Consider the following 27,852-nt stretch of genomic DNA (forward strand, 5'->3'; position numbering starts at 1 on the left):
AGACAGAACACAAACGACTGACCCGGAACCCTCCCTCCCCCTGAGGGGCGACCGCGGAGAACATGTGGCCCACAGGAGGCCTGTGTGCGCGAGTGTGAGTCCATGGCAAGTCTGAGTGTGCGCTCCAAAGGGGGTGTGTGTGCACGTGTGTGCGCGTGTGTGCGCGTGTGCGTGTGCGCGCGCGTGTGTGTGTGCGTGTGCATGTGTGCGTGCGTGCGTGTGTGTGTGCGTGCGTGTGTGTGTGTGCGTGTGTGTGTGCGTGTGTGTGCGGTGCCGGGGCCTGAGCCCTCCCGTGGTCAGAGCAGGGCCACGGTTCCTGGGCAGGGCACCGGCCCCGTTCCATCTGCCTTTCTGCCAGAGGCGGCGGGTGCTGGGGGGCAAGGGGTGTGGGGGCGAGGCTGGCCACCCGGTTCTCTGAGGGGTGCTGCAGACAGGGTGGGGGTGGGGGTGGGGGTGGGGGTGGAGGTGGGTGGGGGTGGGGGGTGTGAGGGTGGAGGTGGATGGGGGTGGGGGTGGAGGTGGGTGGGGGTGGGTGAAGGTGGGGGGGTAGGGGGGGTGGGGGTGGAGGTGGGTGGGGGTGTGGGGGTGTGGGTGGGTGGGGTGTGGGGGTGGGGGTGGGGGTGGGTGAGGGTGCGGTGGGCATGGGGGTTGGGGGGGTGGGGGTAGAGGGGGCAGAGGCAGCCGGAGCTCTGGGGTACGGCGGCTGCACGGATCCCGGCTGGGCTTGCCGGGAGGCAGAAGGGGACACGGAGCTTGTCCTCAGGCCTCTGAGTCTGTCCGGAGGGAGGGTCCCTCTCCACGCTGGCCTGCCCCCCCTCCCCACCCCGGTTTTTTCCCTGTTGGACCGGGAGGCAGTTCCGTCTCCCAGAGACAGTTGTACTGCACACCCTCCAGAACCTCCAGATGCCCTTGGGTGCCGTGTCGGAGCAGGTGCGTGCGGGTGATGGTCAGGAGAGTCCCCTCGGGGCCAGGACCGGCTCCGCCCTGCTCCTCCTCAGGCGTGGGGGCCGCCCCTCCACCCAGCAGGCTCCCGGACTGTCAGCGCTGTGCTCCCGCCGCCCCCTGGCTGCTCTGTAGCCCGGCTCCCCCCTCCTCTCCCCTCCCCCATCCGTGTGGTCGTTGGGTCGGACCAGCTGCAGACACCCCCACTCCTTTCCCACACGTGTTCCTCTCACCCCCCCTCCGCCCCCAGCCTATTTCTGAGGACGTTATCTGCCCTGGAGCCGGGCAGGCTGCTTCCGTCCCCGGAGGAACAGCGTGTCCGAGATAAGGGGGCGCTGCGCCAGGCCCCCGCCTCCGTAGCCCAGTGCCCGTCCAGTGCACCCCAGTGCACGGCCATGTCCCCGCCCTGGAGCCTGCCCTGTGCCAGGCTCCGCCGGGTCAGGACCAGATGGGGCGGGGACGGGCCTCAGGGAAGCTCCCCAGCGGCTGGGGCCACCCCACCTGCAGGGAGTGCAGGGTGCTCAGCCACCTGCGGGTGAGGCGGGCAGACGACAGCAGGCATCCAGCGGCCTCGCCCACTCCCCGCTGCCTGCCCCGGGGCTCCAGGGCTGAGGAGGAGTGTCCGCCCCAAACAGCCCCTCTTCCTCCGGGGCGCCCGCCCGCTGGGCCTCTGGCCTGGGTGCTCCGCGGCCATGGCCTTCCCCGGGGCTGTGGGGTCAGCCCTGTCTGGGGCGGATGGGCATTCCCGGGGGCCTGCCCCGGGCCCTGGGACCTGGGGTGCCGCCTGGCACCGCGCACGGCCCCCTCCACATGCGTTCAGCTCCCCACCCCCGTCTCCTGTGTCCCCCCGATTCAGGCAGGGCCCTGGCTGAGGAGGAGCTGAGCTGCAGAGATAGATGTGTACCTGAGCGGAAGGAAAAGGAGAGAGGGAAACGTCATGGTGAGAGAGTCACGAACCGGCCGCCCCCTGCCCGCCCCACACTGGGATCGAGCCCGAAACCAGGGCCCGTGCTCTGACCCGGAACCGAACCGCGACCGCACGCGCGTCCCAGCCTCACAGGCGGACGCTCCGCGCTGAGCCTTCTGTTTGCACCTGTCGGAGCAGAACCCCGGTGTCTCTTTGGAAAGCTCCCAACGCTGGCTCCCGGAACCCTGCCCTCAGGGTGGGCTTCGGGCTGCCGGGCTGGCAGCCTGGCCTCCCCCGCAGCGGAGCAGCTTCGTTTCCGCCAAATTAAGGAATCGATTCCGGCGTTTATTAACCGCTGTGGAGGCAAGACGCCCTCATTGGTGTGCCGTCCGCTGCTCTTGTTCCCTCCCCTCCGGCTCACCCCGGCCCCGGCCCCTGGCTCACCTCCCGCCCGGGGCCGCCGAGCGAGCGCGGCTGAGCCTCATTCGGAGACGGAGCCCCTGGCCCAGGCCCAGGCCCAGGCCCGGATTCCGCCTGGCGGCGCCATCTCCTCCGGGAGCGCTAGGCGGGAATGGCAACTCACCCAGGAGCGGCCTGGCGCGGGGTGGGGAGCAGGGGAGCCGGGCCCGGGCCACGAGGGCGAGCCGGGAGGACTGCTGGGCCTTTGGAGGAGCAGCAGCCTGAGGGCAGGAACCTGACTGCGCACCCGAGGCCTGCCCTGCTCGCCCAGTGTGTGCGTGTGCGTGTGTGTGCATGTGTGTGTGTGCCTGTGTGCGCCTGTGTGCGCCTGTGCGCCTGTGTGCGTGTGTGTGCGTGTGCGCGCGCGCGTGTGTATGTGTGCGTGTGTGCGCGCCTGTGTGCGTGTGTGTATGTGTATGTGTGCGTGTGTGTGTGCGCGTGTGTGCGTGCGTGTGTGCGCGTGTGTGCGCGCGCGTGTGTGTGTGCATGTGTGTGCGCGTGTGTGCGCGTGTGTGCGTGTGTGCGTGCGTGTGTGTGTGCGCGCGCGCGTGTGTGCGTGTGTGCCTGTGTGTGTGCCTGTGTGTGTGTGCCTGTGTGCCTGTGTGCGTGTGGTTTGTGTGTGTGTGTGTGTGTGTGCGCACGTGCGTGTGTGTGTGTGTGCGTGTGTGTATGTGTGCGTGTGTGCCTGTGTGCGTGTGTGTGTGTGGAGGGGGAAGAGGGGAGAGGTGGAGGGAGAGGGAGAGGGAGAGACACCGAGAGAGATGTGCAGGGGGAGACGGGCAAAGGCGAGGCGGAGACAGAGACACGGACAGGGAGACAGACGGACCCAGAGAAGCGGGAGCAGGGGGGAGCGGGGATGTAGCGTGGAGACACTCGCATCCCTGGCCCTTCTCTCCGGGAACCCAGGCGTGGGCCCTGGGCCTGGGAGACCCGCGGAGGGCGGCTCCCGCTCCCACTCCCACCCTCACTGGCGTGGGTCCTGCAGCGAGCCCCTTGGCCGGGCTGTGAGGGAGAACGCAGGTCATGCTCCCACACGCGTGCACCTGGAGACAGGTTGGACTGATAACTGCTTGCCCTGTGTACTTGCTCTGTGCCTGCCCCTCTGGTCATGGGTTTGTACCTTCGTTCAGGGGCTCTCCTGGCCCCAGCAGCCACCCCGGGGACAGACGTGACCCCAGCAGCCACCCTGGGGACAGGTGTGACCCCAGCAGCCACCCCGGGGACAGGAGTGATCCCAGCAGTTACCCCGGGGACAGGAGTGATCCCAGCAGTTACCCCGGGGACAGGAGTGATCCCAGCAGTTACCCCGGAGACAGGAGTGATCCCAGCAGTTACCCCGGGGACAGGTGTGATCCCAGCAGTTACCCCGGGGACAGGTGTGATCCCAGCAGCCACCCCGGAGACAGACGTGACCCCAGCAGCCACCCCGGGGACAGACATGACCCCAGCAGCCACCCCGGAGACAGGTGATCCCAGCAGTTACCCCGGGGACAGGTGTGATCCCAGCAGTTACCCCGGGGACAGGTGACCCCAGCAGTTACCCCGGAGACAGGAGTGATCCCAGCAGTTACCCCGGGGACAGGTGACCCCAGCAGTTACCCCGGAGACAGGAGTGATCCCAGCAGTTACCCCGGGGACAGGTGACCCCAGCAGTTACCCCGGAGACAGGTGTGATCCCAGCAGTTACCCAGGAGACAGGAGTGATCCCAGCAGTTACCCCGGGGACAGGTGATCCCAGCAGTTACCCAGGAGACAGGAGTGATCCCAGCAGTTACCCCGGGGACAGGTGATCCCAGCAGTTACCCCGGAGACAGGTGATCCCAGCAGTTACCCCGGAGACAGGTGATCCCAGCAGTTACCCCGGGGACAGGTGATCCCAGCAGTTACCCCGGGGACGGGTGTGACCCCAGCAGTTACCCCGGGGACAGGAGTGATCCCAGCAGTTACCCCGGGGACAGGTGATCCCAGCAGTTACCCCGGAGACGGGCGTGACTGCTTTCTACACGGCTCTGACACCAGCGAGGTCAGGTGTCCCGCCTAAGGCCACACAGCCGCAGTCTGGTGGGAGCGCCCTCTCGCCGGTGGGATTCGGGGTGCTTTGAGCGGGTCCTCATCCAAAGCTGTCTGGCACAGGCTGCCCTTGGCCTGCACCCCTGCTCCTGCAGAGGGCGGCGGAGGGACGGACAGTGCTCCCGCTGAGGGCGGCGGAGGGACGGACAGTGCTCCCGCTGAGGGCGGCGGAGGGACGGACAGTGCTCCCGCTGAGGGCGGCGGAGGGACGGACAGTGCTCCCGCTGAGGGCGGCGGAGGGACGGACAGGTGTGCTGGGACACAGGAGCTGAGAGAAGTGACAGCCAGGTGATGATTCACACCGGGCCCCCGCCAGGGCCTGCAGCTACGTCTTAGATCTTGTTCCTTCTCTTCCGTGCACTTTTCTTACGATCTTTTCCTGTTTCCTTCTCTCCTTTTTTTAAAAAATAAATTTTTATTGATGTCAGAGAGGAAGAGAGAGGGAGAGAGAGAGAAACATCCATGATGAGAGAGAATCATGGGTCGGCCATGTCCTGCAAGCCCCACACTGTGGTTTGAGCCTGCAACCGGCCTGTGCCCTGACCCAGGATCAAACCGTGACCTCCTGGTTCCTGGGTGGACGCTCAGCCCCTGAGCCCCCCGCCGGCTCCTTCCTTCCTTCCTCTTCCTCACGGTGTGAGTGAGTGAATGACTGAGCCCCTCTGTAGGGCGATGCCGACCGGCCGACCGGGTGGCGGAGGGAGGGAGCCCGTGGGCGCAGCCGCAGACTCTGCAGGTCTCCTCCCTGGGGGGGAGCAGGGGGATGGCTGGCGCTGGCATCTGTATTAGCGCCCCCCCCGGGGGGCCGGCCCAGAGCCGGCTGCCGGGAAGCAGCACCACCTGCCCTCCCCCAGGAGCCCTTTGCCATTTACGTTTGCTGCTTCCCCACCTGCGTGTCGGAAGAAAACTGAGAAATGGTGTTTTTCCCACAGCCCGTCCCCGGGGGCGCCCGGCTTCCTGGGACCAAGTAGGGCCGGGCTGAGGGAGTGGGTGCTGCGGGCTGAAGGGGAACGCTGGCCACCCTCCCGCCCTCGACCCTGGGTCCTGCCTGGGAGGGCTGGCAGTGACCTTGGAGGCGGCCCCGCCCGCAGCCTCCCCCTGCCCGCCCGTCCGTGCTCGGTGCTCCTTGTGGGGAGGAGGACGTGTTTGGCTCGGTTTCCGGCTGCGGCAGGGAGGCCTTAGTGGACGGGGTGTGAGTGCCACGTTGCCGGGGAGCGGCCAAGCCGCCCTGTGCCCAGAACTGCGAGGAGAGGAGGACAGGGCAGCTGTCTGAAGAGCCACCGAGTCCCTCCCCCGGGGACCGCGGAGGTGGCCACGGGGCAGAGGTGGGGGCTGGCGGGGGGAGGGGACCTGCCTGGTCCTCCCTCCCAGCCCCCGCGGGCACCGTGCCAGCCTGCTCTTCCCCGGGCGGCACCCAGCTGGAGCTCACCCCACGCGAGTGGCAGCAGAGGCCCCGACCTGCCCCACCAGCCGGGTGACCTGGTCCTGGGGCACCTCTCTGAGCCTCAGGTTCCCCGTCACAAGAGGCGACACCCGTTCCTGGGGTTCTCCTGAGGATCGAGTGAGCTAACGCAGTGGTTGGCAAACTGGGGCTCTCAAGCCACACATGCGGCTCTTTGGCCCCGGAGTGCGGCTCTTCCACAAAGCACCGCGGCCTGGGCTAATGGTCTATAAACCTTCCATCCGCCCCGCCGCTGACGTCCCAGGACTCGGGAGGAGCTGGGCGGCAGAGGGACGGACTGGGGTCCCGCCCGGGGGAGGGAGGTGGGGCTGCGGTTCCTGTGGGTTTGGAGGGCGAGGCCACAGCCACCGCCAGGGCAGGGTGTGGTTTGGCCCGTGGCTTCCTTCCTTCCCTCTGCGCTGCCCTCGCCGGGGGGAGTCCGCCGGGGAGGGGCCAGGGGGGGGCGCCCCGCGGCTGCAGCTCAGGGGCTCCCCGGGGCACGGCGGGAGAGTGCCCTGCGGCTCCTGCCCTCGCTGCTGCTGCTGCTGCTGCTGCTGCGTGACGGCAGGACAGGCGGACCTGGGGCCGCAGGGAAAGCAGGCACGGGCAGCCCCACCGACTACTGCAGAAGGCCCGGGCACCCAGCACCTGGGGGTGGGAGGGCGAGACAGGCAGGGCTTCAGTGCCGGGTCCTGCTCCCCAGAGGGGCAGACCGGGTTCTCGAGGTTGGCCTTGCAGCCGGGCGCCCGGCGGGAGGGCAGGAGAGGGCCGCTCTGGGCCTCTGCCTCCGCACAGCGAGCCTTGCTCCCGGGAAGGAAAGGTGAGCCGCGGGTGCGGGCGAGGCTGCGCCACGTTCTCCTGTGACGCCCTGCCCGCCCGCAGCCTGGCGGGGCACACCGTCCGCTTATCTGCACCGGGATCCCCTTTCCGAGCTGGAGAGGCGGCCAGGCCGTGCGCTGGGGCCCACTGTCCTCGCCACCCTCCTCCCCGCCCCCTGTCCTGCAGCGCAGCTGGGACTCTGCGTGTCCACACATACACATGCACATGTGTGTGTCCGGGTGCACACTCGCATGTATGTACACGGATGCTCTTGTGTATAATGATGGACACATGTGTTCGCACACTTGTGCGTGTCTGTGCACACATGCATTTGTGTCAGGGCACGTTGCGTGCACGTGTGTGTCGTGTGTGTGTGCCTGTGCCCACAGGTGCACATTCACTAGACCCGCGGTCGGCAAACTGCACCTCGCAAGCCACATGCGGCTCTCCAGCCACGTTTGCCGCTCTGTTGACTGAGTTTGCCGACTGGGATAGGGGCTTCATCACAAGGAACAGTAACGGCCTGCCTTTGTTGGAATCGGGAGTCTAGGTCAGTGGCCGGCAAACCCATTAGTCAGCAGAGGGGAAGCCGTGGCTGGAGAGCTGCGTGTGGCTCTCGAGCAGCAGTTTGCTGACCGTGCCCAGGGCTCGGCGCAGGCCTGCGTTTAGCGCAGCCGGCAGGGCGCGGCGAGACGCCCTGGAGCTCAGCGGCCCCCCTCCCCGCCGGCCGCTCCCGCCTGTCGGTGCTGGCTCCCCGTGCTCCGGGACCGCAGCCTCGCCCTGCCGCCGTGGAGCCCGCCTGGGGCGGCCTCGGCCAGCCGGCAGGGGCTCGGGGTGGGCGTGCCGGCGGGAGCGATGGCGTGTCTGCTGAGCGCCGCGCCGCCCGCACGGCGGCTCCAGATGGCATTTCAGGAATCGCATTACAGCCCCGGCGCTCGCAGGTTCCGAAAGGGGTAACTCGATTGTGTCTGCGGGAAGCCATCGCCACAACCGGCCTCGCTTCCCAGCCGGCATCTGCCCGCGGGGAGGGGGGGCGTGAGGTCCGAGGCTGGACTCCCAAGCACGTCCCGAGCTGGCGCCGCCGCCGCTGGACGGCGAGGCCGAGGCCCGAGGCCGCCGCCTCTCACCGAGGACCCCCTGCCGTGCGGCTCCCCCTCAGCTCCCGGAGCCACGGACCTGCCTCCAGGGCTGTTTCCTCGGGGCTCACGCTGCGACCTCAGCAGCCCGGAGCCGGCTGCTCCGTCCTCTCCCCGGACACTCTCCCGGGTTTGGGGGCACAGCCTCAGGATGCCCTCAGCCCCGCAGCGCCCTGCCTTCCTGGGCCACGGCGGGCCGGGTGAGGGGCTGCTTGCCCTGTGTGTCCGTGCCGCTGCCTGCAGCTGTGCTCCGGCACCGAGACCAGGCAGGTGTGAGCCCGGGGCCGCCCCGCCACCCCAGGAAGCGAGCTCTCCCCTGAGGACCCTCGGGGAGGGGATTTCATGGAGGCCAGCGGAGGAGGCGGCCCGCTCGCCTCTGTCTGGGTGCTGGCTGTGGGGATGAGGCGCGGCAGGTTTTTGTGTCCCACCCGACGCCGGGCCGGGCTATTTCTCTGAAGGCTCGGAGGCGCGGGAATCGCCCGGCACACGAGGCGGGCAGTGCGCGGATAAACCCGCATGGTTTGTGGTGTTTGAGGAGATGCAGGGCCCGTGGCCGCCCGCTGGCCTCAGTTCCTTTCCGTTTGACAAGCCTCGTAAGCCCCCTCCTGGCGCCGGGAGCGGGTCCAGGAACCGGGACCCACCCGCCCCTGGCTCCCGGCAGGGCAGGCTCTCGAAGGCGCGGCCGGGGCCGTGGGACAGCCGGTGCCGGGAGGGGAGCCAGCGCTCTGGGGGCCGTCACCGACCCGGCTAGCCAGCGGCGGGCACGCGCCTGGGGTGCCGGGAGAAGCGGAGGGTCCCAGGGCCAGGACTCCTTACACGGAGGCGTTGGCTAGGGTTTGGAAAGAGGAGGCGGCGCCGGCCTCGTCGGCCGCCCTGGTGTCCTTGCGGCCTTCCGCAGCGTGGAGCCGCGTGACGTGCGGGGCCGGGCTCCCGCTGTGCAGACCTCCCCGTGGCCTCCCCCCGCCAGCTCCGTGGGCCCGGCCGCCTCCGCTGTCCGGCCTCCTGCACGTGGGCCCCCACGGCGTGGGCCGGGGAGGCAGCCCGTGGGGGGGGCGGCCCGGTGGAGGGGGGGGACGGCCCGGTGGGGGGGGCGGCCCGGTGGGGGGGGGCGGCCCGGGGGGGGGGGGACGGCCCGGTGGGGGGGGGACGGCCCGGGGGGGGGGGGACGGCCCGGTGGGGGGGGGCGGCCCAATGGGGAGGGGACGGCCCGGTGGGGGAGGGACAGCCCGTGGGGGGGGGACGGCCCGGTGGGGGAGGGACAGCCCGGTGGGGGGGGACGGCCCGGTGCGGGGGGACGGCCCGGTGGGGAGGGGACGGCCTGGTGAACATGGGGACGGCCCGGTGGGGGGGGGCGGCCCGGTGAGGGGGGGACGGCCCGGTGGGGGGGGGACGGCCCAGTGGGGAGGGGGCGGCCCGGTGGGGGGGGACGGCCCGGTGGGGGGGGGGGCGGCCCGGTGGGGGGGGAGGCCCGGGGGGGGGGGAGGCCCGGTGGGGGGGGGGACGGCCCGGTGGGGGGGCGGCCCGGTGGGGGAGGGGACAGCCCGGTGTGGGGGGGGACGGCCCGGTGGGGGGGGGCGGCCCAATGGGGAGGGGACGGCCCGGGGGGGGGCGGCCCGGTGGGGAGGGGACGGCCCGGTGGGGGGGGGCGGCCCAATGGGGAGGGGACGGCCCGGTGGGGGGGGGCGGCCCGGTGGGGGAGGGGACGGCCCGGTGGGGGGGGGCGGCCCAATGGGGAGGGGACGGCCCGGTGGGGGGGGCGGCCCAATGGGGAGGGGACGGCCCGGTGGGGGGGGGCGGCCCAATGGGGAGGGGACGGCCCGGTGGGGGGGGGCGGCCCGGTGGGGGAGGGGACGGCCCGGTGGGGGAGGGGACGGCCCGGTGGGGGGGGACGGCCCAATGGGGAGGGGACGGCCCGGTGGGGGGGACGGCCCGGTGGGGGGGGACGGCCCGGTGGGGGGGGGGACGGCCCGGTGCGAGGGGACGGCCCGGTGGGGGGGGGACGGCCCGGTGAACATGGGGACGGCCCGGTGTGGAGGGGACGGCCCGGTGGGGGAGGGGACGGCCCGGTGGACGAGGGCCCGTCCTGCTCTCCTTCCTGGAGCTCCTCCCCCGGGCAGTGACCGCTCCCACTCCAGGCCTCAGCCGGTCCTCATGGCGCTGCTCCCGGAAGCCTAGATGGGGTCCGAGCGGAGCCGGTGGGGTGTGTCGGGCCTGAGCCCGGCGTCGATGGGTTTTCTGATTCTGACTCCCAAGCCAAGGACAGAGGGTGCCTTCACTCTGGGGAAGGTGGGGCGGGGAGGGGTTCCCTCAGTCTTCCCGCCGGCCCCAGGCTCCAGGCTGGGGTCCCTGTCACTCAGACGCCCGCCCGGCGCAGAGTCCCGCCCGGCCTCAGCCGGGGGAGCGGGGGCCTGGCCGGCGGCCGCCCCGCAGGGCTTGTGGGGCCTCATCCGTGGCAGCCCCCTCCTTCCTTCCTTCAGGGTGACCTGGTCTCCCCAGCCACCGCGTGTCCTGGTCAGCGGGCGGTGCCGGGCCCGGGGACCGCTGCCCAGGCAGCCTTTATCGGCGGTGACGCAACACCCATCGGGCGCGGCGAGATACGGGGCAGAAAATAGAAGATGGGATGGAAAAGCCTCCCCCCCCCCCCCCCCCAGGGCGCGCCCCCGGCTGCCCTGGCCGCGCTGTCTGCCGCCTGGCGGCTCGGCTTCCGGCAGGGCTGCAGGGGGAGCCGTTTCCGACAGCTCTGTGCGGTGCGGGGTGCGGGGTGCGGGGTGCGGGGTGCTGGCCGAGGGACCCTCCCTGCCTCGGAGCTGCCCCCAGCAGCCGTGCTGAGGGCGGGAGGGGTGCCTCTGGCCAGGCTGCCCTCGCAGTGCAGGGAGGCGAGCGCCGGGTTTCAGTAGAGGTGAAGTCAGCATCGACCTGGGAGCCAGGAGGTCACGGTTCAGTTCCCGGTCAGGGCACAGGCCTGGGCTGTGGGCTCCATCCCTGTGAGGCGTGCAGGAGGCAGCCGACCCATGACTCTCTCTCCTCACTGGTGTTTCTCTCTCTTTCCCTCCCCCTTATTCTCTGAAACCAATAAAAACGTATTAAGACACAGACAAACCCTTGGAGAGGCCCAGTCGCTGACCTGGCGCCCGCGGCGGAGCTGGCTGAGCTGGGGTTGGCGGGGTGACCCTGGGCCTGAGCCTCAGCTCTGGGCACCACCAGGCACGCCGTGCCCGGGCGCCAGGCCGGTGCCCCGACCGCGGAGGCAGCCCTGGGGAGGCCGCAGTGAAGGGCGGCTCCGGGGGCCAGCCTCTCGGGGTCCACGTGCTGTGCTCGAGCCGTCCGCCTGCCTCTGCCGGGCGGCTGTGATTTTCCATCCGACGCTGAGCCGGTTCCCGCGATGCAGGACGGGGGCGGGGGCGGGTCACGGCCAGGCCTGTCCACCCCGTGTCTGCCCCCTCCCCCCAGCGGTGGCTGATAGCATTCACCCGGGCCGTGGGCGTTGGTGGTGCGGGAAGCCGGAAGCGGGAAGCGGCTGCTGCTCGTTTGTGGGGAATGAATAATTTATCTGTTTTCAGATAAATTATTACTCCCTTTATCTCGAACGGCAGCTGGGCTCCGAGCTGAGGCTCCTGAGAAAGGGCTTCAGGCAGGAGAGCCTTCACGTCACCCCCGCCCCAGCCCCGGACGACCACCTTGGACACCCACCTTCACCCCCCAGCCCCCACCTCTCTGAAATCATTAGATATACACATATGCATACCTATAAAGAGTTCTTTACAAAGTATTCTCTAGATTAGGGGTGTCAAACTCAATCAGAGAAGGGGCCAAAATCTAAAATCCAGCCTAAATCGCGGGCCGAATGGTTTACTGAACAGTCATAAACTGTCATTGTGATGGAAACGCAGCAGAGTGCAGTGATGACAGCGCGGTGCGGGCCACATTGCAAGGCCTGGCGGGACGGATTTGGCCCGCGGGCCTTGTGTTTGACACATGTGCTCTAGATACAAGCCCCTTATTGGGTACATTTTCACTCATTTTGTATTTGTGTTTTCACATTCTGGACTGTGTTCTTGGAAGCGTAAGTTTTAAATTTTAATGGAGTTCGGTTTATCTTCCCTTTGGTTGTTTGGGCTTTGGGTGTCAGACCTAAGAGTCCACTGCCAACTCCAAGGCCACGGAGATTTGTCCGTTTCCTTCTAAGAGTTTTTACAGTCTTAGGTTGTTGTTGTTGTTGTTAAATCTATCTATAATAATAGAAGTGTAATATGTAATACCAGGCAGGCAGACGCAATTAGGGGCGATCAGGCAGGTGAGCAGTTGGGGCGATCAGGCAGGCAGGTGAGCAGTTAAGGGCAATCAGGCAGGCAAGCAGAGTGATTAGGGGCAGTCAGGCAGGCCAGCAAGCAAGCGGTTAAGAGCCAGCAGTCCTGGATTGTTGGAGGGTGCGAGCAGGACTGAAGGCCCCCCCATATATGAATTTTGTGCACCGGCCTCTAGTATAATTTTAAATAGATATTTTATGGATTTCAGAGAGGAAGGGAGAGGGAGAGAGAGACATCCATGATGAGAGAGAATCACGGACCGGCCGCCTCCTGCACAATCTCTGAGGATCGAGCCCGCAGCCCGGGCCTGTGCCTGACCAGGAATCGAACCGTGACCTCCCTGTTCTCAGGCCGGTGCGCAGCCCCGGAGCCCGGGGCCGGGCATCGGCTGTGTTTCGTTGTCGTGGGCGGCCTGTTGCTTCTCGCGCCGCGTCGGCGGCTGAGTCGGGCGGCTCGGCCCCGCAGCCGCTCTGGAGGCCTGCCTCCGTGTTCAGTCGCTGCTGACGTGTCTTGAGCTGGAGGGGCCGAGCACCTTTTGTGCGTGAGCTCATTGAATTTTGACAAGAACGCGATGGGGTGGCAGGGCTAACATCTCCGTTTTGTGTGCGGGGAAGTGAGGTAATGCCAGCTGGGAAGCCGTGGAGCCAGGCTTTGGGCCCGGGCAGTCGGCCACACGGCCCCTGTGCTACTGTCCTGCTCTCCCAGGGCCCTGCGCTGTGCTGGGGCGGAAGTACAGAGACCCCAAACCTGGGAGAGGACGGGCCTTAGGCCTGACGTGAACAAAGGCGGGGGTGGGAGGGGGTGAAGGAAGGACAAGGGGAGAAAAGATGTGTGTGGTGGGCCTCCGAGGCGGGTCCAGGGCAGGGCCCCGGGGGCTGATTTTGGGGGTATGGCCCTCCCAGGGCCTTGTCTCCCTCACCGAGAGCCCCCAGTGCCCGGCAGGCAGGTCTGTGTGCATGGCGGGGCCTCCTCCCAGCGTGCTCCCCTGGACAGAGGCCAGGAGCAGCCGGCTGTAACTCACATCATTATTTCTGCATAATGACTTCTGCTCTGATGCAGTGACTGCCATCTTTATCTGCCACTGGTGGCGGAGCCCCTGGGCTTAGCGGGGAGCCAGGGGGGGTTTGCAATTGGAGTTAATGGCCCTTCCTACCCGCCTGGGAGCCAGGGCCTGGGGCCTGGGGACTGGGCCCCTCCTCCCCCCGCGTCCTGGTGTCCGGCCCACCGGCCTCCTCCGAGGGGGGTGGAGGGCGCCCTGCTTTGTCGCGATGGGAAACTGAGCCGGTGGCGGGCAGAGCGCTGTGCGGCCAGGGAGGCGGGTGGTCGGGGTAGAAAGTGTCCACGTGGCTACCGGTGCTGTGGTGTCACGGAGCCGGCCACTGAGCGTGTTGGTGGTCATGCCTGCTGGGCGTTCGCTGCGTGGGGGGCCGCAGCTGGGCGCGCCAGGCCCGGACGGTGAGGCGTGGCCGCAGGCGCCCGGCTCTCAGTGCTGCCGCAGCTCCTGGGCCTGGGAGGCCACGGAGGCCACGGCCACACCCGGCGCTGGCTGCAGCCCCGCCCGGGGGCCCGCCGCACGGGGGACTTCTCCCTCAGCACCGGGGGGCGCCCCCTCCTGAGGCAGGAGGTGCCAGTGTCCTGCACTGCACGTGGGGCCTGTGAAAGTCGTGGCCCCCCACCGGCCACGGGAGCCACGGGAGCCACGGGAGGGAGCATCATGGGCTCTGGGCCGGGTCCGCCCCGAGTGACCTGTGGGCTCTCCCTTCCAGGGCATGGTCTAGTGGCCCCGGCGAGCACGGAACCAGCCCCGAGGCGCTGAGCCTGCTGTCTGCACCTCTGCTCGCCTTGCGTAAGTAAGTCTCTCTGGGGGCTGGCCGGGCTGGGCGCGGTGCTTTTAGGGTGACTCGGGCTGACGGTGGGCGCCCAGGCAGCCCTCAGCCCCAGGGGCAGGTCCTGCGTGACGGGCACTGTGGGCAGACGGCCGGTGCACACACATGCGCCATGTGTGACCTGGCTTGGCATTCTCTTAAATATATTTTATTGATTTTTCACAGAGAGGAAGAGAGAGGGATAGAGAGTTAGAAACATCGATGAGAGAGAATCGATGTGCCTCTTGCACACCCCCTACTGGGGATGTGCCCGAAACCAAGGTACATGCCCTTGACCGGAATCGAACCCGGGACCTTTCAATCCGCAGGCCGACGCTCTGTCCATTGAGCCAAACCGGTCCCGGCTGGCTTGGCATTCTCACTTGTCACTGCCAGCTGGTCTTGGCTCAGTGCCCAGGGGCGGGGACAGAGGGAGGCTGCACATGAATGAGTGAATGGATGAATGGATGAATGGATGGATGAGTGATAAAGAGACGTCCCCGAGGTCGAGCTGCTTGCTGGCGCCTGGGTCAGGGCCCCTCAGTTCAGCCCACGCCAACCCTTCTCCCTTCCCAAGGCCGCCAGCTCGGCCCCAGGTGCAGGGCCCGGGTTTGGGGAGGCCCAGATCCCGCATGTTCTTGGGCTTGTCAGACCCCCGTTTAGCTCAGTTAGGACCGGGAGCACGCTCCACAGACAGCCGTCCGCACTGCGGGCTGTGCTCGGACCGGGGAGGGCGAGGTGGGGGGCAGGGGGTGCCGTCTCCGGGAACCTGTGAAGGGAGGGGCCATCGGGGCCGGGAAGTCTTCATGGAGCTCGGAGACCTGGGCCTGGCGAGGGATGCGGCCCCAGTCCCCGTGACGCTGCTGGGCCTGGAGGCTCTGGGCCTGGGGTGTGTCTGGAAGGAGCCCCACCGCAGCCAGACCCTCCTCCTCCCCCCGACTTCCTCCCTGTTGTCAGTTCCTGTGTCCATCCCGTGCTTTCCTGTGTCCTTCCCGTGTCCTTCCCGAGTTGCAGGCGCCGGCTCCTCGGTGTGGGATCATTCCTCTCTGGGCCCTGGAACTCAGTGCCAGGACCTGGGGGAGAGGGGGTTGGGGAGAGGGGTGACCTGGCCCCAGCCTGAACGCCGGAGTCTGTCGGTTTGCCCCAGCGCGGAGCCGGCGCCGAGAAGAGGAAGTCCAGGCCCGGCTTCCCAGCCTGACCGCAGCCTGTGTCCCCGCTCCGCGCTGTGGGTGCGCGTAGTAGGTGCTCGGGAAGGGTGAGTCTGTGCCGTCGCTCACTGTCCTGCTGCACCGAGGCTCCGGTGCTGTGGTTCCTCCAAGCGGCACAGGCTTTTATGAACCGTCTTCCTCCCGGCAAAAGCGCCTGTAACGACGCTGAGGACTGGCTGCCATGGCCCCGGGGCGGCTGGCCTGTGGCCTTCCCCCTGCTGATGCCTTTTATTGGGAATGACTGACTGTTTATTTCCTCCTGAAGACATGACACATGAATCAAACGCAGGAGGTGACACGTGTGACACACAAGGGGACTGTGTCTGGGTTCGCGGGCTGAGCCGTAAGCGATACCAGGCAGGCACTGGGGGCAGCCGCCCTCCGGGGAGAGGACCTGGCCCGGGGACGGAGCCCTTGGTCAGCGGACACAGGACTCAGGGGCCACGCGTGTCTTTAAAACACTCTTCAGTCCAACATTCGTCACCAGAGGCCGGATGCACAGACTTGGGCAGGAGCAGCCCTCCTTCGCCCAGCCGCCGGCCCCTCTTCGTCAGGAAGGACGTGGGAATGATGTCGGTCTCATTAGCATGTCACCCTTTTGTTATTGTAGATGCTGTTTCTTACAGATAGTTTCCCTCCAAGATACCTTAGAATGCGGCCAAGCCTCAGTGGCTCGTTGGGGCCATGAACTGAAGCTGCCATCGCCGCTGAAGCCCTGCCAGCCGAGGTGGGGGCGGGAGGGAGCCGTGTGGGAGCCGCCCTGGGGGCCCAGGCAGAGACCCCGAGACCGTGTGTGGGACTGAGGGCGCCTTGGGTCTGGTTGTCCGGAGTCGCATTGCTCAGACGAGGGAGGTGGCGGCCGCGATGGCCCAGGCTCAGCTCCGTTCAGAGGGGGAAGTGGCCGATGTAACAGCCGATTCTTACCTGCTCTCAGGACGCCCACTGCGCCCCCTGCCTCACAGCGCTGCCCTTCCGCCCTTCCCTTCCCTCCCCCTAAAAAAGAACTCGCAGGCACTTTAAGAAATATGTTTTTATTGATTTCAGAGAGAGGAAGGAAGAGAGAGAAACATCAATGATGAGACACACTGATCGGCTGCCTCCTGCAGGTCCCACACTGGGGATGGAGCCCGCAACCTGGACCTGTGTCCTGACCGGGAATCAGACTGACCTCCTGGCTTTTAGGTCAACACTCAGCCCCTGAGCCGCACTGGCCAGGCTCACAGGCACTTTTCCGGGTGTTTTGGGGCTAAGACTTGACCAGTTGGACCTGCCCTTCGAGGGATGGATGGAATCCCTGGGTTTGAGGGCATCTTCCCTCGCCCTGCCCCTTGCTAATCCACATGTCCGTCTGCCCGTCTGCTCCTGCGGGCGGTCCTGCCGCTGCTCAGGAGGATGCTGGGAGGTGACAGGCCCAGAGCTGTGGCTGGGACAGGCGTCCGCTGGGAGGGGCCCCCAGAAACTCCCGCCTGAGAATCACTGAGGCCAAGACGCTGTCCTGCCCTCCCTGCACCCCCAGGAGAAGTCCGGAGGCTGGCCCTGCCCCCTCCAGCCAGGGCCCCCTCACCCAGCCTGCCAGCCACGCTGCTCCTCCACCTCACACCTCCCCTGGGAGTGCCCTTGTCCACGTGACATTTGTCCCCGACAGCTCCGGCTCCTCCCCGCCTTCTTCCCGCCGGACCCCAGCGGTCCCTTTACACCTCACGGTCCTCATGCGAGCTCAGGGAGTGTGTGCAGTGGCTGTGGATGAATGAGTGAGTGTGGGAAGTGGCTGTGGATGAATGAATGAGTGAGTGTGGGAAGTGGCTGTGGAATGAATAAGTGAGTGTGGGAAGTGGCTGTGGATGAATGAGTGAGTGTGGGAAGCAGCTACGGAATGAATGAGTGTGCAGTGGCTGTGGATGAATGAGTGAGTATGGGAAGTGGCTGTGGAATGAATAAGTGAGTGTGTGCAGTGGCTGTGGATAAATGAGTGTGGGAAGTGGCAGTGGATGAATGAGTGAGTGTGGGAAGTGGCTGTGGATGAATGAGTGAGTGTGGGAAGTGGCTATGGAATGAATAAGTGCAGTGGCTGTGCATGAATGAGTGTGTGCAGTGGCTGTGGATGAATGAGTGAGTGTGTGCAGTGGCTGTGGAATGAATAAATGAGTGTGTGAGGTGGCTGTGGATGAATGAGTGAGTGTGTACAGTGGCTGTGGATGAATGAGTGAGTGTGTGCAGTGGCTGTGGATGAATGAGTGAGTGTGTGCAGTGGCTGTGGATGAATGAGTGAGTGTGGGAAGTGGCTGTGGATGAATGAGTGAGTGTGGGAAGTGGCTATGGAATGAATGAGTGTGCAGTGGCTGTGCATGAATGAGTGAGTGTGGGAAGTGGCTATGGAATGAATGAGTGTGCAGTGGCTGTGGATGAATGAGTGAGTGTGGGAAGTGGCTATGGAATGAATAAGTGTGCAGTGGCTGTGGATGAATGAGTGAGTGTGGGAAGTGGCTATGGAATGAATGAGTGTGCAGTGGCTGTGGATGAATGAGTGAGTGTGGGAAGTGGCTATGGAATGAATAAGTGTGCAGTGGCTGTGGATGAATGAGTGAGTGTGGGAAGTGGCTATGGAATGAATGAGTGTGCAGTGGCTGTGGATGAATGAGTGAGGGTGTACAGTGGCTGTGGATGAATGAGTGTGAGTGTGCAGTGGCTGTGGATGAATGAGTGAGTGTGTGCAGTGGCTGTGGATGAATGAGTGAGTGTGGGAAGTGGCTGTGGATGAATGAGTGAGTGTGGGAAGTGGCTGTGGATGAATGAGTGAGTGTGGGAAGCAGCTGTGGAATGAATGAGTGTGCAGTGGCTGTGGATGAATGAGTGAGTGTGGGAAGTGGCTGTGGATGAATGAGTGAGTGTGGGAAGTGGCTGTGGATGAATGAGTGAGTGTGGGAAGTGGCTATGGAATGAATGAGTGTGCAGTGGCTGTGGATGAATGAGTGAGTGTGGGAAGTGGCTATGGAATGAATGAGTGTGCAGTGGCTGTGCATGAATGAGTGAGGGTGTACAGTGGCTGTGGATGAATGAGTGTGAGTGTGCAGTGGCTGTGGATGAATGAGTGAGTGTGGGAAGCAGCTGTGGAATGAATGAGTGTGCAGTGGCTGTGCATGAATGAGTGAGGGTGTACAGTGGCTGTGGATGAATGAGTGTGAGTGTGCAGTGGCTGTGGATGAATGAGTGAGTGTGGGAAGTGGCTGTGGATGAATGAGTGAGTGTGGGAAGTGGCTGTGAATGAATGAGTGTGCAGTGGCTGTGGATGAATGAGTGAGTGTGGGAAGTGGCTGTGGATGAATGAGTGAGTGTGGGAAGTGGCTGTGGAATGAATGAGTGTGCAGTGGCTGTGGATGAATGAGTGAGTGTGTGCAGTGGCTATGGAATGAATGAGTGTGCAGTGGCTGTGGATGAATGAGTGAGTGTGGGAAGCAGCTGTGGAATGAATGAGTGTGCAGTGGCTGTGCATGAATGAGTGAGTGTGCTTCCCGAGAGCGCTGCCGCCTGCCTGCCCCTCAGTCCGCTGGGCCGCCCTGGGCACACACAGCCGCTGTCACGTGGGCTTGCTGAGCCCTGAGTGCCCGGCCCTGCCCCGGGCATGGCGGGGGCACAGCCAGCACAGGAGGCAGGCGGCCAACAGACCCATCGGCGGGGTGCCAGGGCCGAGGGCCTGCCGAGGGCTGGGTGCCCTTAGAGGTGGCTCCCGGAGGGCTCCGGGCCTGGAGGAGGCGGCTGCCGGGCAGGCCGCGGGGGAAGAAGCCGGTGGAGGAGCGGCCAGGTGAGGGCCGGGCTGGAGCAGGCCCAGCAGGTTCTGCTGGTGGCGGACGGCGCATTCCTCCCCCGGAGCCGGGAGCCGGCGTCACACAGCGGGGCTTTGATGGAAACGGGCTGAGAAGGTGCCACTGGGACGCCAGGCCAGAGCCGGTGCAGGGGCGGCGCCTCCCCAGAGTGGGCTCTGGCGGGTGAGTAGGAGGAGCGGGGCCTGAGGCCCGGAGCCGGCCGGAGCTGGAGTCTGGGGCAGAGGCGTGTGGGAAAGCAGCCACAGGCGCTTCCTGCGGCTCAGCCCTTCCCGCAGGGAAAGAGCCTTCTCAGGGCTTTCCTTTCCTTTCTCCGCCTCTTCCTTTCCCGCCTCCGAGGGCACTTCCGCCCGCGGGGCCGGGAGGAGGGTGGCTGGGAGGGGAGGGTTCTGTGCCCCGCCTGACCTGCATCTCCCTTCCCCTCCCCTTCCTCTCCTCTCTCCCCTCCCCCCTCCCTCCTTCTATTTATTTTCTGAACGTTGGGAGTCGTGGATTTTAAGCTCCTGGGATGCGCACATTGTCAAAGGGTTTTCTGTGGGATTTCTCCGCCCGGGCCCCTGGCCTGGAGTCCATCCCGCGGGGGGACTGTGATGGTGCGACAGGGTCTCAGGGCCCTGGGCAGACGCTCCCGATCCCGGGGACCTGGGTCTGGGCACACCCTGCACTGAGGGCACAGAGGCCTCTGAGCTCCTCCCTCCCCATCACCCTCGGGGAGGGGGCAGGGGCGGGCCTTCCTGCAGCCCCCGCCCCACAGCCTCACTCACACCCCACACCCCACGCCTTAGCCAGGGTCAGACCCAGGTCCCCAGGCGCTGGCCTGGCAGAGTCCTCGGAGCGGCTGAAAATAGGAACCGGTGGGACTGCCTGGTTGCGAAATGCAAACACCGTTATCTCCCCCTCAAGGGCACTGAGGAGGGAAGTCAACAAGGGCTCCCGCTGTGTCAGGCTGCCCGGGCCTGCTGACGACCCAAGAACTAGAAGGTTCCGCTGGGTGGCCCAGGTCCACACAGCGTGTCCCAGGGTCACCCAGGGCCTAGCGGCCACCACCTGCAGACGTGAGGTCACCTGGCCCCGTAGACACAGTTAGACACGGAGGACGAAACAGGTGAGACGGACTGACCAACAGGAGTCACTGACCCCTGTGCTCAGATGCTGTGGGTCTCGTTTCACACGCAGTCAGGATGCAGGGTCCAGTCTCGCTCTCACAGCGTCGGCCTCCAGTGTGTACCGGACAGGCACGGGTTCGGGTGGGCCGCATGGGCGTGGCGGTGACTGAGCTGGACAGATTAGCTCACCCATGGGGAAACTGAGGCAGCCCCTGGGCGGAGGGGGCGAGGCCGGGCGGGGTCGGGAGCGGAGGTGGGGCCTCGCGCTGAGGCTCTGGGAAGCCTGTCCCTGCTGCGCCCTCTGGTGTCCGCCGAGCGTCACTGCAGCCGAGCCTCCCCGGGCGCCCTCCGCACTGGGCTGGGCCTTCCTCCCAGCGGCGGGCGGGCTCCACGCTGGGCGGGCAGCCCTCCCTGCCCACCTGGAGGGAGGGCGGCGTGCAGCCAGCCCTCCTCCCCAGGAGCAGGCCCAGGGCGCCACTTCTGTGGGTCACGGGTGACGGGCCGTCTTCGCGGAAAAGCTTGCTTTGTGTCTGCTGTCGGCACCGCCAGCCAGGCCGCCCCTGCCGCTGGCTTCACCGGAGGCAGGGTCACCGGGCTCGCCGGTCCCACCGTCCCCGCCAGGCCGCCCGCTGCGGTGAGCCTCAGGAGAGCCCGGCAGGGATTCTTAGGGCCTGTCCCGGCCAGCGATGCCGGGCGCCTGGCTGTGCCGGGCACACGTGGCTCCGTCAGGTGGGAGGCCAGCGTGGGCCGTCCCGGGAGCACTCTGACGGCGAGGGAGCCCGGTGGGACCGTGGGGGAGCCCGTGGGAGCCGGGCACAGCCTTCCCTCCGCCCAGGGACCCTCACCCTTCCCAGCCCACCAAGACGAGATGCCACTGCCTCCCCAGGCTGGCCAAGCGTGGCGCCCGCCTCCCCGCGCTGGGATCTGCCATGTGCCTGCCCCCTGGGGGGGGTGTCAAACCTCCAGAGGCCTTCTAAAGCCCTCATCATCCAGTTGTTTTTTAAAAATATATATACATAGCCAAAACCGGTGTGGCTCAGTGGATAGAGCATCAGCCTGCGGACTGTAAGGCCCCAGGTTCGATTCCAGTCAAGGGCATGTACCTTGGTTGCAGGCACATCCCCAGTAGGGGGTGTGCAGGAGGCAGCTGATCGATATTTCTGACTCTCTACCCCTCTTCCTTCCTCTCTGTAAAAAAAAAAAAAAATCAATATATTTTAAAAATACATATACATATATAGTTTTTTTATATCAGAGAGGAAGGGAGAGAGAGAGAGAGATGAAATATCAGTGAGAGAGAATCATTGATCGGCTGCCTCCTGCATGTGCCCCACTGGGCCTGCCCACAACCTGGGCGTGCGCGCTGACCAGGCATCGAACCGGGGCCTCCCGCGTCCTAGGCCGATGCGCAGCCTCTGCGGACGCAGCAGGCCTGACCCTCCTAACAGAGCGAATGTCACCGGCTGTGAAAGGGGCTCTGAACGGGCGGCCAGACCTCACCAGGCGGAGGTGGCGCCCGCTCCGGCAGCAGGTCTCTGTGCCGTCCGCAATTTCCTGGTCGTTTTTCTCCAGAACGAAGTTTACCCTCTTTGTTTCCAGAACACGTCACTCATTGTCTCCTAGGCCGTGGTCCCGGGTGGAGCTCTGTGGCCACCTTCAGACGGGCCTGTGCTCACCTCCCAGCCGCATGAGCTGCGGGCCGAGCAGGCGGCCTGCACCCCGGGCGCCATGTCTCCGTCCCTGACGGGGCTGCCTCACCCGCCCGCCCGCCCGCCCGCGGGAGCGCCCGGCCCATGGCGGCTGCGGCTCCTGCGCTGCTGTTAGTTCAGCTGCTGCGGAACAGACTGGCGTGAGGCCTGCCGTGGGCTCGGGCGTGCCCGATGCCTCTGCTCCTGCAGCTCCAGCATGGCGGTGGTTTGGGAATGCGTTCTTCGTGAACAGCAGAGGCCTGTGCGGGAGGGGTGGCCCGCAGTCCGGGAGCCCCGGGCTGTCCGGCCGATGGCCCAGGCCCGCTCCCCGCAGCCCAACATCCTTAGGTCGGTGTGTGTCATAGCGGCTGGTGGTTCTGCCGTTTGGTCGGTTTGCATATTAGCCTTTTATTATATAGGACTTGTTCAGGGTTTATTCAAGTTTCCGATGACGATCCACACTGGACTGCATCCATGCTCTGTGACTATACCTTATCGTCTTTATAACAAACAGCAGCAGCTGACAGGGCGCCCAGCTTTTGGAGGACCCTACGTGTAGTGCAGTTACAGGTCTTGTCGTGGGAGGGGGTGTAAGTGGGGGGTCAATTTTTCCAGAGAAAAACCCTCCAGCGGTTGGGCTGGGGCTGGCGGGCCGGGGAGCGGGCCTCCCCGTAACTCCATGCTGGCTCTGCACCCACTTCCTCTGGCCTGTCGCTCCCCTGCCAGAGCCCCACGGGCCCCCTGGGGGTGGGGGTGTAGGCCCCTGCCTGCCCGCTGGGGCCTGCTTTAAGGCTGGCACAAACGCCCAAGTCTCCCCGCTTCCCGCAGCCCAGGGGCTTTCCAGGCGCCCAGGGCCAGGGGGTTGGGGTGCTGAGCTCTGCTCCCAGTCATCCAGGCTCCAGCGGCTCCTTCCGTCCGCTCAGGGGGTCCTGGGAGGAACGGGTGCTGCTGGGAGCAGAGGGTGCCCCCCCATGCACCCCAAATGGCGGTCATCAGGAGCCTACTCAGGGGCCGGGGAAAGGGGCGTGGGCGGGTGAGGAAGCCTGGCTGAGCCCACGGGCCCCGTCCTCCCTGGGAGAGTGGCCGAGAGCCAGGCCCGGAAGCGGAGGGCCACTCCCCCCCCATCACCGGAACACAGTCATGCCCTCGTGTGCCAGGAAGAGAAGGAGCAGTGCCCCGCAGGCGCCCCTCCCCCAGGGGCCTGGAGGGGCCGGGGCGGTGGGCACAGGGGCCAGGCACAGGGCCGGGGCGGTGGGCACAGGGCCGGGCACAGGGACCGGGCACAGGGCCGGGCACAGGGACCGGGCACAGGGCCGGGACGGCGGGCACAGGGGCTGGGCACAGGGCCAGGGCGGCGGGCACAGGGGCCGGGGCGGTGGGCACAGGGCCGGGCACAGGGCCAGGGTGGCGGGCACAGGGGCCGGGGCGGTGGGCACAGGGCCGGGCACAGGGACCGGGCGCAGGGCCGGGACGGCGGGCACAGGGCTGGCCGGGTGCAGGCCCACAGGGCGGCCGGCCGGCTGGGTGGCCGTGGGGGCAGCCGGAGGGTCCCACAGAGCCTGTCCCGCAGGGTGGCGCCGGCCATGGGCAAGCAGAACAGCAAGCTGCGGCCCGAGGCGCTGCAGGACCTGCGGGAGAACACGGAGTTCACGGACCACGAGCTGCAGGAGTGGTACAAGGGCTTCCTCAAGGACTGCCCCACCGGCCACCTCACCGTGGACGAGTTCAAGAAGATCTACGCCAACTTCTTCCCCTACGGCGACGCCTCCAAGTTCGCCGAGCACGTCTTCCGCACCTTCGACACCAACGGCGACGGCACCATCGACTTCCGGGAGTTCATCATCGCGCTGAGCGTCACCTCCCGCGGCAAGCTGGAGCAGAAGCTGCGGTGGGCCTTCAGCATGTACGACCTGGACGGCAACGGCTACATCAGCCGCGGCGAGATGCTGGAGATCGTGCAGGTGCGTGTGTGCGGGGGGGGGGGGGGGGTGCAGGGGGGAGGGGGGAGGGTGCAGGGGGGGAGGGCGGGGGAGATGCTGGAGATCGTGCAGGTGCGTGTGTGCGGGGGGGGGGGGGGAGGGTGCAGGGGGAGGGCGGCGGAGATGCTGGAGATCGTGCAGGTGCGTGTGTGCAGGGGGGGTGCAGGGGGGAGGGGGGAGGGCGGGGGAGATGCTGGAGATCGTGCAGGTGCGTGGGGGGGAGGAGGGGGGAGGGGGGAGGGTGCAGGGGGGGAGGGCGGGGGAGATGCTGGAGATCGTGCAGGTGTGTGTGTGTGGGGGAAGGGTGCAGGGGGGAGGGTGCAGGGGGGGAGGGCGGGGAAGATGCTGGAGATCGTGCAGGTGCGTGTGTGTGGGGGAAGGGTGCAGGGGGGAGGGTGCAGGGGGGAGGGTGCAGGGGGAGGGTGGCGGAGATGCTGGAGATCGTGCAGGTGCGTGTGTGGGGGGGAGAGGGGAGGGGGGAGGGGGAGGATGCAGGGGGGAGGGCGGCGGAGATGCTGGAGATCGTGCAGGTGCGTGTGTGTGGGGGGGAAAGGGGGAGGGGGAAGGGTGCAGGGGGGAGGGGGGAGGGTGCAGTGGGGAGGGTGGCGGAGATGCTGGATATCGTGCAGGTGCGTGGGGGGGGAGGGGAGAGGGTGCAAGGGGGAGGGTGCAGGGGGGAGGGGGGAGGGTGCAGGGGGGAGGGTGCAGGGGGGAGGGCGGGGGAGATGCTGGATATCGTGCAGGTGCGTGGGGGAGGGGGAAGAGGGGAGAGGGGAGGGTGCAGGGGGGAGGGTGCAGGGGGGAGGGGGAAGAGGGGAGAGGGGAGGGTGCAGGGGGAGGGGCGGGGGAGGGGCCTGGGGGCCCAAGAGCATCCCCCCTCTCGGGGCCGTGGTGCGGGCTGGAGGTAGCTCAGGAACCTGCTGGAACCCGAGCTCAGGCCCCGTGCGCCCTGCAGGCCATTTACAAGATGGTGTCCTCGGTGATGAAGATGCCGGAGGACGAGTCCACCCCGGAGAAGCGGACGGACAAGATCTTCAGGCAGATGGACACCAACAACGACGGTAGGCGCCGGCCCTGCCCCGCAGCCCCCCTCACTCCCACCCCAACCCTCCCCCCACTGTGCACTGAGGTCCCTGAGGTGGGGGTTGGCGGCCGACCACTCCTCAGCGCCGGGCACACACACGGCACCGGCTGAGCTCCTACTGCCGCCCCCCCCGCCCCCCCCCGTGAACCTCCCTCCACCCCTCGTCTCCCCCTGGCAGCAGCAGAGCTTCACACTCCGTCCTGCCCACGTCTGCCGGGACAGGCCGCTGGGAGGGCCCCGTGTCACCGTCCCACCTCCAGGGGCAGGGGGGCCAGGGTCTCCCAGCGGGTCCTGCCCCCCCCCCCCCCCCCCGTGGGCAGTGACCCTGGGCCAGGCCCCTCCCCCCTGTAGGCAGTGACCCTGGTCCCCCCCCCCGTGGGCAGTGACCCTGGGCCGCCCCCCTTGGACAGTGACCCTGGTCCCCCCCCCGTGGGCAGTGACCCTGGGCCGCCCCCCCCGTGGGCAGTGACCCTGGTGTCCCCCCCCCGTGGGCAGTGACCCTGGTCCCCCCCCCTGTGGGCAGTGACCCTGGGCCGCCCCCCATGGACAGTGACCCTGGTCCCCCCCCGTGGGTAGTGACCCTGGTGTCCCCCCCCCGTGGGCAGTGACCCTGGGCCGGCTCTTCGGGCCCAGGCCTGGCTGGTGAGGGTCAGAGGCAGAGGCCACGTCTTCCTCGGGGAAAGCATGGAGTGACTTAAAGGACCGACATGGCCCACTGGCCTTGCGTGTGGCTCACTGGGGGGCCGGCCCAGGGTGACCGCCCGGGGGGGGCAGGACCGGGGCAGGGAGCGCACAGGGTTTCCCCGAAGCCCACGAAGCAAGCGGCACCGGGCGGGCCGCCAGCCTCCTGAGGGCCCAGCGGCCCAGGGGCGGCCGAGGCCCCCGGGCAGGTCCCCTCCCGGAGAACCTGCGGGCACCGCTGACCCCCCCCCCCCCCGCAGGCAAGCTGTCCCTGGAGGAGTTCATCAGAGGCGCCAAGAGCGACCCGTCCATCGTGCGGCTGCTGCAGTGCGACCCCAGCAGCGCCTCCCAGTTCTGAGCCAGGAGCTCCGGTGGCGGCGCCGGCTGCAGCCCGTACGCTGTGCTCGGAAGCGATGCCGCCTCCGCCGTCCCCTCCCGCGCCGGCCGGGGCCCCGCTCCCGCCGCCTGCAGCCGCCCCCGCCCCCGCCCCCGGCCGGCTCGCCTGGCGCCGGCGGGGCCTCTGGCTGCAGGGCGGAGGGGGACGGGGCGGCGGGGCCGTGCATGGCAGCGCCCAGCCCGTCTCCCGCCAGAGCCACGGTGTCCGTGTAAACTGCCGTGTGTGATGTGAAGTGTCACGTGTAGGTCCCTCTGAAGCGTGGTCCCTCGTGGCCCTGACCCCAGCCGGTTCTCTGTGGTGTGTGTGCCGGCCGCCGCGTCCCAGGACCTGCATGCGCGTCCCCCGCGGGGCCCCCCGGAACGCGGGTCTGTGTGGGGCCCGCGGCCGCCGGCGTCTCCTGTATAAAGCGATCAATAAACAGCATCCTCCGAGGCGTGTCTCCCTGAGAACCCCCCCCCCCGCACCCTAGGGAGGGTGGGCCCCTCCGTCTCACCCCCGCCCCTGTGCCCTGAGGAGGGTGGGCCCCCTGGTCTCACCCCCGCCCCTGTGCCCTGGGGAGGGTGGGCCCCTCGGTCTCACCCCCGCCCCTGTGCCCTGGGGAGGGTGGGCCCCTCGGTCTCACCTCCCCACCACCCCCCCCACACACGCCCTGGGGAGGGTGGGCCCCCTGGTCTCACCCCCGCCCCTGTGCCCTGGGGAGGGTGGGCCCCGCGGTCTCACCCCCCGCCCCTGTGCCCTGGGGAGGGTGGGCCCCGCTGTCTCACGCCCCCCCTGCCCGCACCCGGGGCCCCGTGTTTGTGACCGCGCCCCGGGCCCCTCTGGGTCACTGTGTCTGTCTCCACGCCTGCGGGGAGCACGGGGAGCAGAGGACTGTCCTCGGCGGGTTCACGGGGACCCCCCCCCCGGGTGTGATCAGCCAGGCGGCCGTGGGCGCACAGAGGAGGCCATGTCTCCGGCACAGGCATGGCCCCCGGCCCTGGCCGCCCGCACCTGGCCCGCGTGGGGACCTGCTCCTGCACCTCACACCGCACTGGGGCTGGAGGTGACAGAACCGGCAGGAAGGGCTGCCCCACGGCGTCACCCACGCCAGCCGGGCCCTGCCCCCCCGCCCCGCCCCGGGCTCACCCCGTCCCTGGGCACACGTGTGCCGGTCTGCGGTTGGGGTGTCGTGTGTTGGGGTGTCTGTGTTGGGAGGGACGGGAGGTGTGGTCTGTGGCTGAGTCGGGCACGGCTGTGGGGGGCCCAGTGTGAAGTGTGTGTGTCCTCCCTCCACACCCTGCACCCCGGCCGCCACGGCTGCTCCCGGCCCGGCCGGCAGAGCCAGCTGCTCGGCAGAGGGAGTGACTGAGGAGGAATGAGTCAGTGTGGCCCACCACCGGCCCAGCCCGGACACGCCCCCACACGCCTGGCACACGTCCCAGCTCGGCTCCTGACCCTGGCCGAGGCCCTCCCTGTCCCAGCAGCCAGACAGGACTGGGGAGCCGGGGCCCTGACCGGGGCCCTGCATGTCAGCGGGCAGAGGGCCCCGCCCTCTGGTGTGGGGTCAGAGCGGGGCTGGGGCCAGGCCCCCTGGGGCAGCCCCAGTGTGGGCAGTGCTCAGAGACGGGAAGCAGGCGACACTGGTCATGGGGGCGGGCCTGGACCCTGCCTCAGGGCCGGCTCCGTGGGTGGGGGGTGGGGGGAGATGGGCGGGGACAGCACCCTCTTTTCCCGCAGCACCCACCTGCGCCCGGCCAGGACGGGCGGCTGTGAGCAGAGCCCAGGGCTGCGGGGCCTGTGGGCACCCCAGGGGGTGGCTGGGGGCCTCACCCACGCCCACAGGCAGGGGCCGCAGGCACAGGCTGGGGGGCCCCAGGAGCTGTTCCCTGGCCAGGCAGGAGGCCAGGGCGGGGCTGGGGCTTCCCCGTGGGGCTCAGGAAGGGTTTCAGGGAGCAGCCTGGTGTGG

General features: G+C 67.5%; 1 protein-coding gene across 4 annotated transcripts in view; it reads left to right on the forward strand.

Annotated features, from left to right (window-relative positions):
• Positions 1-26,004, forward strand: part of HPCAL1 (hippocalcin like 1) — a 53,682-nt gene extending 27,678 nt beyond the window's left edge. The window contains exons 2-6 of one of the 4 annotated variants that reach the window (XM_045579747.1): positions 13,848-13,934; positions 20,700-20,707; positions 23,345-23,727; positions 24,701-24,806; positions 25,771-26,004. In XM_045579747.1, coding sequence (XP_045435703.1) covers positions 23,350-23,727; positions 24,701-24,806; positions 25,771-25,868 — 582 coding nt within the window. In that variant the 5' untranslated portion in view covers positions 13,848-13,934; positions 20,700-20,707; positions 23,345-23,349 and the 3' untranslated portion in view covers positions 25,869-26,004. Of the gene's footprint in view, positions 1-13,847; positions 13,935-14,833; positions 14,840-20,699; positions 20,708-23,336; positions 23,728-24,700; positions 24,807-25,770 lie in introns of those variants that run through there. The other 3 variants (XM_045579746.1, XM_045579745.1, XM_045579748.1) reach the window with 3 other exon arrangements.
• Positions 26,005-27,852: the final 1,848 nt, after the last annotated feature.

This window comes from Pipistrellus kuhlii, unplaced genomic scaffold (genome assembly GCF_014108245.1).
Source record: "Pipistrellus kuhlii isolate mPipKuh1 unplaced genomic scaffold, mPipKuh1.p scaffold_m20_p_112, whole genome shotgun sequence".
Classification (NCBI taxonomy): domain Eukaryota; kingdom Metazoa; phylum Chordata; class Mammalia; order Chiroptera; family Vespertilionidae; genus Pipistrellus; species Pipistrellus kuhlii.